This window comes from Pituophis catenifer, unplaced genomic scaffold (genome assembly GCF_029215685.1).
Source record: "Pituophis catenifer annectens isolate HBS135680 unplaced genomic scaffold, rPitCat1.0.hap2 SCAF_2, whole genome shotgun sequence".
In the NCBI taxonomy this organism is placed as follows: domain Eukaryota; kingdom Metazoa; phylum Chordata; class Lepidosauria; order Squamata; family Colubridae; genus Pituophis; species Pituophis catenifer.
In genome coordinates, this window is record NW_027256882.1 from 190,796,432 (window position 1) to 190,808,781 (window position 12,350).

General features: G+C 39.3%; 1 protein-coding gene across 1 annotated transcript in view; it reads right to left on the reverse strand.

The window, feature by feature from the left end:
- ADGRL3 (adhesion G protein-coupled receptor L3) overlaps positions 1 to 12,350 on the reverse strand; it is a 425,730-nt gene that overhangs the window by 181,657 nt on the left and 231,723 nt on the right. Inside the window, exon 11 of the mRNA XM_070938393.1 lies at positions 7,587 to 7,772. Coding sequence (XP_070794494.1) covers positions 7,587 to 7,772 — 186 coding nt within the window. The remainder of the gene's footprint in view (positions 1 to 7,586; positions 7,773 to 12,350) is intronic.

The following is a 12,350-nucleotide window of genomic DNA, read 5'->3' on the forward strand; positions in this document are numbered from 1 at the left end:
AATAGATTATCTGACAATAATATGGGTCTAAGAATTGGTGGCTTTTCTACAATATATACTTTTTTTTAATTAAACCCCCCCCCCCAGTAACATGGAAATATTCTCAAAAGTGAAAGTGCTTTGCATTGCACCAGAATGTCTAGGAGTGCAAACACAAATAGTGTTGCATTTACAGTGGGAACTAATACTGTACTCCTATCCAGACTTGTTAAGACTGCCTTCCATAGACCATGGGTATATACCAGAGGTGGGTTTCAGCAGGTTCTGACCAGTTCTGGAGAACCGGTAGCAGAAATTTTTAGTAGTTCAGAGAACCGGTGGTAAAAATTCTGACTGGCCCCGCCCCCATCTATTCTCTGCCTCAGAAGTCCCATCTGATCGGGAGGAAATGGAGATTTTACAGTATCCTTCCCCTGCCACACCCACCATGCCATGCCCACCAAGCCATTCCCCGTCAACCAAGCCACACCCACAGAACCAGTAGTAAAAAATTTTGAAACCCACCACTGGTATATACAATGTTGTTTCAGAAGTATTCATCTTTTAAATGTACAAATAATTCAATGTTGGCAAAAACCTTTTCAAAATATATTTAAACTGAGTAAATTATAATTTGCTTGTTATATTGCAAAACTGTTACAAATTGAATATTTTCTTTCTTGGGTATGCTACACAATTTTATGCAAATGCCATCTACCTCAATAAAATTCTTGCCAAAATTGGTAGCTGTTTCATTGAGAGGGATATAGAAGAAAATCCAGGAAAAAGTACTATAATGGGTTTATATTTATTTATTTATTTATTAAACATTTATGCCTCCCATCTCCCCACAGGTTAATAAAGAATAACAAAACTTAAATTCCCAAATCTGTTTTGATACATTTTTAAAAGTATATAATCATATCATATATTTGAAATATTTATTATTTTATTATTGACATTATAATTGCCAGTGAAAGACAATGCATAGATTTTGTTCTAACCCATCTTTAACTAACAGTTTAAACAGTAGAATTAAAGAAAAAAAAATTCTATCAGTGTAATTGGACTAGTAATGTGAACTATTATCAGATTATTTAAACCAGGGAACAATGGTGGACTGAAGACATCTTTGCTTTCAATGGAGCCAATGACCATGCAGAATGAGAATATGATAAATGGATTGATGTCTCAAAATTGTTCTCCGATAAACAGGAGGACCTGGATCACCCATTGGGCTTCATTGTAGATGCTTCCCATGGTGAGACCATAAAATAGTCTCACCATGGGAAGCATCTCTCTTGAGGAGTGATGGTTAACCTTTTTGGTGCTGAGTGCTCAAAGCACACGCGCACATGTGCGAATGCACACATACATGGCCGAACCCCCAAAATGCAATGTGAGTGCCTCCTGCGCATGCACCCGTGTAGCCCATGCATGCGTCCCGGCCCCCCCGCGTGCCCCATTTCGGGCCTGGAAAGCCTCCTGCACCAACCTGCACCCCCCTGCACATGCACCCTGCCCTCCGCGAATGCGCATGCATGTCCCCCACATGCGCCCCGAGCATGCGGGGACACGCACATGCATGCACAGCAGAGAGACAAAGGCCAGCTGGCCAGTAGGAGGCGCACGCATACGTGCAGTGGGGCTGGGCTGGGGCGATGGCTAGCATGCCCACAGAGAGGGCTCTGCGTGCCACCTGTGGCACGCATGCCATAGGTTCGCCATCACGGCTCTTGAGGGTTTTAGAGGCAGGAGAGACAGTTTTGCCCAAGCTGAAATTTGGAGCTTTCAAAAGGAGACTGGTTCACACATTTCCTTTCTTAATCGCTTCTGGAAATAGCTTGTAAATTGCTTTTTGGGTGACAACCTTCAGAAAGACACATTTTATATACTGAGTGATTTTCTTTCAATCCTTAGCAAAAGAAATTTCATGTAAATTTAAAAACTGAAAGAAAATGTTTTATTTGGAAATAAGTAGTAATGGGATGATCCCTTTATCCATATTTTGTATAGTTATAAATGGACTAAGGGGCCAGATTGACTGGAAATAAGATTTTGGAACTAATTATAAGAATCTATATAATCCTGTGGTTTGTTTAAAATCCTATTAAAGTATATGAAGAGAATGAGTCTTAAGTGTATGAAATCTTTCCATGGGAAAATGTTGTGGATTAGAGAAACATAAGAGAAGACCCTGAAGGCTGGTTACTAGAGGCAACAAGAAAAAAAACTAAAGATTACAATTAAAGGAGAAGACCCACCAATATAGAATGGAGAAAACTATTTTAATTTTGGAAGCATTCCAGGATATTTATCAACAATGACCTCAGAACTTTCTCTAAAGATTGTCTGCTATTATAAAAACAGATTTAAGAAGAGGAGATAGAATAGGAATCCTAAGAATCAGGCTGTTTTGGATATGGATTTAAAAATGACAGGTTACAATATTTGCGAAGATGTTACAGAGGACTTACAGATGAAATTAAAAGGGTCACATAAATATCCAAAGTAAAGTGACTTTAGATATATGAATTTCTACTCAGAACTGTGACTTGGACAACTTTCTTATTTTGGATTTATGAAAGATGAGAGGGTTTTTTTGTTGTATGTTTAGAGAAAATGATAAGCTCTAGTGTTCAAATTGAAGGAAACTTGGGAAGGAGTTTCTGAGAGAAGATGAAGAAAACAATTAATTTGTAGGACATTATTTGAAAGGATTAAAGATCAAAAATTTCAATATATTGCTTTTGGTAGCAATGGATTTTTTTTCTTGATTATGTTTGAATTGACGAAGCTTTAAAAATTTGTTTACAGATATGAGATAATATATGAGAAAAAGTTTTTTGTTGTAGTTTTAGAGAAAATGATATATTTTCAATGATAAGCTATTGTTTAAAGGAAAGAATATGAAATTGCACATGTGTCTTTTAATGGATATTTGCTGATTAAATGATGAGGCTTTTTATCTGCTAATAGATAAAAAATGAGATGGGATGAAAATTTTTTTGGTTGAATTGTTTGAGAAAGTGGTAAGTTATTGACTTGTCTTGATGAAGGGGAAATTATTTCTTTATATATCTTTTTTCTTTAAATTTTTACCTTCCCCCCCTTTTCCTCTCTATACTTTTAATTATATTTTTCTTGGTTTCTAAATCCAAAATATATACTTGGTATCCTAAACATCATTATGATATGATTAAAAACAAAATGTTTGCTAAGAATCACAAATGTTCCAGATATATTTATACAGTGAGATTCTGAAAGAAATTGGATTGAAAGAGAGGACAATTTGATACACCAAGGCCTAAAACTAATAGACATATTTATCAAAATTATACAAAATCCTGAAATCAAGTGTGAGCTAGTCAAAACGAACCCAATGTCTCAGCTACAGCTCTGCTGACATTTTCTGTGCTGTGTGATTCTTGGAAATAGGAGGAAGAGGGAGGGAGGAAAAAGCATAATAATGATTTGGGGGACACAAAGAAAAGAAAATGTAAACAATTGTATGCCCTGGAGGGAATTTATCTTAGCAGGTGATGGTAGTAACACAGAAGTTTCTTTATTTGCATTCTTTTCTTTTAAAACTAATTGCTGTGCCACCATAGAATTGCAAAATAGCATCCCAGTGGGTTGCAATTTCCCTTTAATAGTTTCTAGAAGGTCTCTACATCTGTGCCGTATGGTTATCTCAGTCCTTTTCTATGTCTGGAGAAGGGAGAGCTGAGACTGAAGTAGTGAAATGGAATGCTTACTAAACTTATTAAAATTAACGAATTGTGTTAAAATGTTATTCTTAAACTGATATATTGCTTTGTCTTAAAGCAGAAATAGGAAAACTGAGGCCCCAGGGCAACTGTGTGTGGCCTTCAAGACTCTTTATTCTGTATCTCCCAAAGGATTACACAGTTTCTGGAACAAACTGCCTTTTCTTCCCCACATGATTGGTCCAAGTAACATCAACAGCAAGAGCTTGTTTAAGTGCAGTGAATAATATGAAACACTATCTTTTGGAATGGGGGTCTTTTATCTATCAGCTAGCAGATGGGGAGAGGGAGTCACCATACAGTATCTTTCAATGTATTATACTTCCATATTGAACAATATCATTCTTGCACTAACCAGCAAGTTTATCAAGACTCAAGAGTCTCACTGAGGTGATGAAGATAATGATAATTCCTGATAATTCAAGAAGATATTAGTATGTCTTGCTAATAGAGAATGTGGAAAGCTTTATTCTAGATCAGAGGCCTTCAAACCTGGCAACTTTAAGACTTGTAGATTTCAACTCCCAGAATTCCTCAGGCAGCCATGGGAGTTGAAGTTCAAAAGTCTTAAAGTTGCCAACTTTGGAGACCCCTGCTCTAGATTAAAGTGATTCTAATATGGATCCTATGGCTGTAATCAGAACTGAACTGGAAGCATAACTGCCACTTATTCTTGAGTTGCATCATTCCTCCATTTCTTCCTTATGTAAAAAAAAATTAGCAAAAAAACAGTCCTAACTTTTTAAATTTTTGCCTCCTTTGACCATATGTATGGAGAGAAATTTCCAAAGAAATCTGAAAGAGTCTGGTAGCACCTTTTCAGACTACTATTAAAAGATGTATCCTTTAATGAGCTACAGCCACATGTATTCCAGATAAATGCATACAGATAAATAAAATTTTACTGCTATTAAATATAATTCAGGTATATTGTAAAATGTAATATAATACTAAGGGTAATGGCACTTCTTATTTTTTTTAAAAAAAGAACTATCTGGTCCCAATGGGATGCCTGAACACTGTGAAGCCAGTAAATCTGAAGGTCCAATATGTCAGTATTTACTCCCAAGGAAACTAATTGACATTTGGTTGCTTAGCAACTTCAGGGATAACTGAATAAAAATATTTTGATTTCCTTCAAGTTTGGCTTTTGCTCAGGGATTTCAACAAGAGGAATATTATCTCTTAATAACCAAATGCAATAAATTATTTCATACAATTAGAATAGTTATAAAAACTAGTGGGCACACTGGCACTTGAACCACTGATTTCAAGAAGGACCTAATTAAATAACAGAATTAAATAACAGAATGAACAATGCTAACTGGGAAATTATGCTACTGCTACCCTACCTTATACAATAGCAAGTAAAATTGTCAGGAGGCAAAAGGCTTCCTTACAACCTTTCCTCCTCACATGTATTAAATAACTTTATATGTATTAGTCCTTGGACACCATGAGGAGAAACAAGAAGAGGATTACAGCAAAAGCTCTAAGTGGACTGAAAGGTTAATTATTTTTGAATTAATTATTTTGTTCTAATTGTATTCAGGTTATTGAAATGGGGACTGTAGTCAGGAATGCTTTTTATCTATTTTATTTAATTATTTGCCACTTGCGAGTTTTTGTAGATAACATTGAAAGAAGCTGGTCTTCAGGATGGTTCCTAACCTTGATCATGCAAAATAACTAAATGTGCATATCATGACAACACAGTGAAAATTCTGCTATATTGTCAAATATTGTTAGTATTTGATTAATATTGGGCAGAAGTCAGAATATTAAGTCTTCTAGACAGAACCTCTTTTTCTTCTGGAATCAGTACAAGAAGGTGACGTTGGTCTACAGATAAATCTTGGACCTGAGTACCTAAGGAAACATAGAGACCTAGAGTTGGAAGGAACTAGATAGGCAGTTGGGACCAATGTTGTTCAGTGAGGGGGATCCAAATTAAAACATCCCAGCTGAATGGTTGCTTCAACTCTGCTTGAGCGCAAACAATGACAAGAAAATCCTGCATTGGGGAAATTAGTTCCACTCTTATACCACTTGCCATTTTTAATCCCTGATCTGAAAAAAATTGTAGAATAAAACCCACAATGCTTTCAACAATTAATTATAATATGTTATTTTAGATATTGTACAACATTTTGGTTATGTTGGACTGAAAAATTTCTGGACGGTTATACTTCAAGCTGTACTTGATTCCTGTAGATAGTAGAGAAATGATTGAATATTTCTCCATGTAAATGAACAAAATTTTCCCCAATAATGAAATTCTAACTTAGTCTTTTCTATAATATGCTAGTCTGTTATGTCTGTTATGTCTATCCCAGTTTTGCATATGAAGCAGTGATTTCACTTTTCCACTTTGACATGAATCTAATAAAGAAATACTTATTACTGGAGATCAAATGGGTATCTGGGGCATACTACACTTTTTATACAATCAGTCTCAGTTATGGATTCAGCTATAAACTCTGCAGCATAAAGAGGAAGAAGATGGGGGGAGGGGGGTAATGGTCTTCAAAATTGACAATGAAAACAAGTTTGGAAAAGGGGAGGAAGGTTATTAGAAATCCAGAAAGCAAGCAAGCAAGCAAGCACATCTGGGACTAGGACTGGGACCTGGGACTAGTCCCCCTAACCCCTTTTCCCATAAATGCAAAGGGCAGGAGAAGAATGATAGCTGGGAAGAAAGGCAAAAGGTAAGAATTAATAAGTTTCCAGAGCTCTTCCATGGTGTTTACATTGCCACTGCAATTTAGTGTTTTCCAATCTCCCAAATGCTTTGGGTCTCAAATTCCATTAGATTCAACCAGAAAAATGTTATCTACAGTATATTCAGAACCTCATTACACAGAGCTAGGAACTCAGACAGCAACTTTTTTGTTTGCAATCCTTTTCCTTTTCTCAAATGGTAATTATTGGAAAGTGTTCTTGGGGGAGAGGGAAAGTGAGGAATGGGGCAGAGGGGGAATTTGTAGAAACAAAGCTGATTAAATAAAGAAATAAGGGAAAAAACACTTGAGTAGCATTCTTTAATGCTGTAAAAACTGGTGTTTCCTCAATATGATGTAGATATTCAAATTATTTTTTGCAGCATAGGTTATCCTGATATTACATTTTTGTTTCTGTCATTCACAAAAAGAAAAGCTACCTAAGAAACCCATAGGATTATCTACCAATAGAATACATGTAGCTCAGGGTTGAATGGTAGAGTTCTTGGTGGTCTTTGAATTTGGATGTTTGCTTGCAGTTTTTTTGTTACCTGACCAGTTTATATCTCCAGTACTCATTGAATAGGATTATTTCTATACTGTAATATCATATGTAGCAATAGCTATTCTAAGAGAAACTAATGCATATTTGTAGAATCTAGTAAAATGTTATATGGCCTACTGAAGAAAGACAAACCACCAGATAAATGGTTAATTGTAGAATGGATGGAAATTGTAGAATTACTATTTTACTGATAATCTATCCTATGCCTTCTAGTTAAAAACTGGGTAAAGGAAAACTCAAACTCTATTTTATTTTGAACTCGGGAAAGGGAAATTGAAAATGGAGACTTTTTTTGGATTAATACATTTACTACTTATATTCATTCCTACAATCCATAGAAACTAAAGTTTAGAAAATTATTTTATACAATTCCCCTCTCTTGATATTTTCTGAAACCACAGCTCTATAAATAGAGAGCAACTGGTTTCATAAAAAGCAAAGAGCTCTATTCAAAAGGGTCAGAATGCCCCATCCCCAGTAATAAGTACAGAGGAATTCTCATGGCTAAATGCCCAAGCTACAATCATGAGTTTAGAAGATGCTGATTCTTACCTTGTTTAAGCTTCGTGCGGCACTGTCTTTCCCACCAGGTGTCAGGTTTCGAAGCTGCACATCCAATAATCCCACCAACTGGTCCATGGCACGAACCGAATAAGTGATATCCCCTGCATGCAAGTGGCTTTTTGTTTGTTCAGCAAGTTCTCTAGCAACATTGGCAGCTGTCTCTCCTGATTTCAACTGTGGTTGAAAAAAAAGTGAAAACACGACAAGATATTTTATGGACTAGCCTAGGAGAAATGTATGTTTCTTGATGAGGGAACATTAAAAGTAGCCCAGCTGATAATGGCAATAACAATATAGCACTTTCAAGGTTTTGAAAGGGCTTGAAGCATTTGCTAGGCCACCATAATTCTTAAAACAAATGACTAAACTACGTCATTGGAGTTCTGGAATTCTGTGTGAAATGTTCTTTGAAGAGAATTCATGTCAAACATAAATACTTTAAATATTAATAAAATATACACCAATTCCCTAAAATGGCAGGGACAATAAATTTTCCTGCTAGAGCTGCAAGGGATACCATAATCTGTTGAAATAAGCATATTCTGAAGTTCCATACTTAGATAGATTCTGAAATCAGAGCAGACATCAGATTCTTTGTCAGTTCTTAAACATCAACAATTGCTTTTCACAACACCTTCCCATGATTCAGGAAAAGCACCAGAGCATACAATTTCTCTCTCTCAAAAAAATGCTCAGATGTCACACCTGGAGAACAGACAGGTGCTTCCTGCGAATGCAACATTTGTGGCATTCACCCATTTCAGTAGGTTCTTTGTATATGTCCTTTTTTTTTCACAAGGAGGACATTTTGATCTCTATAGCTGTGTTGGTACAGCTTGTTTTAATCACAGGAATGAGCTTTCTTGTTTCTGTTGAATTTTTTGAGCCAACGTAATAAATAATACAAATTTTAATAATCGACAATTATTAAAACAACAATATTTCTTTTCATGCAATTAATGAGTCATGCACCTGAAAAAGTTGGATTAATCCATTCAAACTGAAAGAGAAAGAAGGAAGTAACAGGAAATATCTCCATCTGGGGGCAGTATGTGACTCCTTTTATCCTTATTGGGAATCATCACAGCTACCTAGCTAGATCTTTGTAGACCTTCAGGGGAGGGAAGTAACGTAAACCTCATACACAAGGAGCATAAACTAAAGTAACAGCTGTATATACTGTATGTTTATTTGAAAAGTTGACAGTACTGTACTGTATATATTATCCTGATATAAATTATTAACAAGAGTGGAGTGACTTGAGATGTGTAATATCTACAAAATTTATGTTCTGCCTGGAAAACAGCTGGGACAAATGAAACAGATTTAGATTATCATCTCTGTGATAATCCATGAGCAATGTCCTGTTGCAGCTTTGCTTTGTTTAAAAGAAGAACTAAGGAAGAAATAGCTGATCTATATTTTGAACAGGGAATTATAAAAAATACTGGATTTTTTTAAAAAATCCTGGTTTTGGGGAAGAAAACAGATTGAAAAAGGTGTAGATAAAACACATACCAAATATTTGTTTTATAATAAAATGAAGTTGCAAAAGAATGCAACCCTATAGTTGTTTATATGATATGCACCACTGATTTCAAGGGGATTTATTTCTAAGTAGGTCTAAATAGTATTGCAGTCTCAGCCAAGAATGATGAATCTATGGTCTTCAGATGATGTTGAACTATAGCTCCCAATTTCCCTCTCTATTGATCATATGGGGTTTCTAGAAGCATCTGAAGGTCACAAATTGTACAAATACCTGCTTGAAGGTATAGTTCTTATAAAAACCACTGAACTGTGGACAGTGGCTGTTATGTATGTATCTATTTTGTGCGGGAAATTCAAATGTACAGTGAATTCTGATTGGTTCTTGGTTGCCTCTGAAAAGTATATAAAGAGGGCTGTTGCCTGTGTTTCTTTGCTGAAGTCTCACCCTGAATTAAAGAGCTGTTGTCACTAGCTTGCTTGTGCCTCTCGTTATTCCCACGCTACAACATTGGCAACGAAGGTGGGATAGAGGCCACAAGAAGCAATTCAAAAGAGCTCTGAGTTTCAGCCAGGGTGACTAGCGAACACGGAGACACGGCATGTCTGCCTACGTTCTGCCAAAACCCTTCGACCCGACCCGAGAGAAGTGGGGATCGTATCTGACCAGGTTTGAGTGCTCCCTGGAAGTGAGCAAAATGCAAGGGCTCTCAGCGAACAGAAAAAGGGCCCTGTTCTTAAGCCACTGCGGGCCAGACATATTCGAGATGGCCAAGTCCCTCTGCAAGCCAACCCCAGTCCAGACGGTTCCCTGGGACGTCCTTCAAGCCAACCTGAGAGCCCACTACGCTCCGGTCCCATCCAAATTTGTACAGTGCTACGAACTCCGGCAACGAGTTCAAAAAGAAGGAGAGCTGGTCAGCGCTTATGTGGCTGCACTTCAAAAAGCCACAACGCATTGTGACTATAGAGACTTAGACGACGTGCTGCTTGAACAATTAATTTGCGGGGTTCGAGATACCCGGTTACAAAGGCGTCTTCTAGCCAAGCCAGACCTAACGCTAGCCGGCGCGCTAGACGAAGCCCGAGCACACGAGGCATCAACAAAAGCTTCGGAAGCACTGCAGCGACCAATTTCAAGCAAAGACGGGCTGAAAACAGCCCCCGTCCACAGAGAAGAGGCGCGAACCAGCACAGAGGAAGAGTCGGACGAGGACGTCTTCCATACAGAAAAGAAATTGAGTGAACAAAGCCGCTGCCACAAGAACTGTCCTAGCTGTGGCGAGGATCACGAGAGACAATCGTGTAAATACAGAGAAGCCATTTGCAGGCGTTGCGATAGGAAAGGCCACCTACCACAAGTTTGCAGAGCTCAATTTCCGCGTAGTCGTAAGCCACGTGACTACTGCGACCAACCAGAACCGGCTCGTTCAAAACAGCCAATCAAAGATAACGGCGCGAGGAAACGGCACAAATCTCAAAAGCGGGAGACCTACAGCACGAGAATCGGCCAAGCCAGTACAACCGATGATGAGAAAGTCTACACGAAAGTAGAAATCGAAGGCAGACTGTGCGAAATGGAAATCGACACCGGGTCTACGTTATCGATCATGTCATGGACAACACTCAAGGCGCTCCTGCCCAAGTTCCAGAAAACCTAGCTGTCCCAACAGAAAATCCACCTCCTCGACTACCAGGGAAACTGAGTTCCCGTAGAAGGCGTGGGCACGTTCCGGGTCACCTACAGCGAGTTCCAGAGAGAGCTACCCCTGACCATCGTTAGCAAGCCACTACCAAGTCTACTGGGCATGAAATGGTTCCGAGCCCTCGGCATGGGCTTCATGGGCGTTCACAGCATCTGCGGCTCATCCCTCAAAGAAACCCTTCTCCACGAGTTTCGGGACGTTTTCAAAGAGACTCTAGGCAAGTACGTGGGGACCCCTATATCTTTTAATTTAGACCCCAACGTAGCGCCAATTAGACTGAAAGCAAGATGAGTTCCCTTTGCTTTAAAGTCCAAAATTGATGCGGAGCTCGACAAGCTCATTAAGCAAGGGGTGCTAATTCCCGTAGATCACGCTAAGTGGGAAACCCCAATAGTCACGCCAGTCAAATCGGACGGCTCAATTAGAATTTGCGCTGACTATAAGTGTTCGATCAACAAGGCGTTGCAGCAGAGCGCCTATCCGGTTCCGATAGTCCACCATCTACTACACTCCCTGGGGCCTGGCAAGCTATTCGCAAAACTAGACCTTGCGCAGGCGTACCAGCAACTGCCTGTAGATGACGCTACAGCAGAATCACAGACAATAGTAACTCACAGAGGTGCCTTTAAATGCACCAGACTGCAGTTTGGGGTCAGCATCGCCCCTGGGCTCTTTCAGAGCACAATGGAGTGCCTTCTACAAGGCCTTCCAGGTGTCGTCCCGTATTTCAATGACATTTTGATTAGTGGCCAAGAAGAGACTCAGTTAGGTCAGAGGGTTAGACAAGTCCTAACCAGATTCAGAGAAGCGGGACTTAAACTCAAACGAGCAAAATGCAAAATAGCGGTTCCATCAGTGGAATTCTTAGGTTACCGAATCGACGGCACAGGCATTCACCCCACAGAAAGCAAAGTCAGGGCCATCCAAAACGCGCCCACCCCCAAGTCGAAGTCCGAACTGCAGGCCTTTCTGGGACTTCTCAATTTCTACACGATGTTTTTAAAACACAAAGCTACCGTTGTGGAGCCTCTGCACAGGCTCCTTGGGAAAAACGTTCCGTGGGTTTGGGGCAAACGAGAAGTGGCTGCATTCAACACAGTAAAGAGACTTTTGTCTGAGGACAGTTTCCTTATTCAATACAATTCTGAACTACCTCTAGTGTTGGTCTGTGACGCTTCCCCCTTTGGCGTAGGCGCGGTTTTAAGCCATAGACTGCCGAATGGGTTAGAGGCGCCCATCGCCTATTATTCTCGCACTTTGTCTAGTGCTGAAAGGAACTATAGCCAGCTAGACAGGGAGGCATTAGCGGCTGTAGCCGGAGTAAAAAAAATTCACAAGTACTTGTTTGGCCGCACCTTTGAACTCATTACAGACCACCAGCCACTTTTGAGACTTTTGGCTGGAGATAAACCGACCCCGGCTGCTCTTTCCCCCCGGATGACCAGATGGTCCATTTTCTTAGCCGCCTATTCTTACAGACTGCTCCACCGGCCGGACAAAACTCTGGGACATACTGACGCCCTCAGCCGATGCCCCTTGCCCGAACTGTTGGACAACC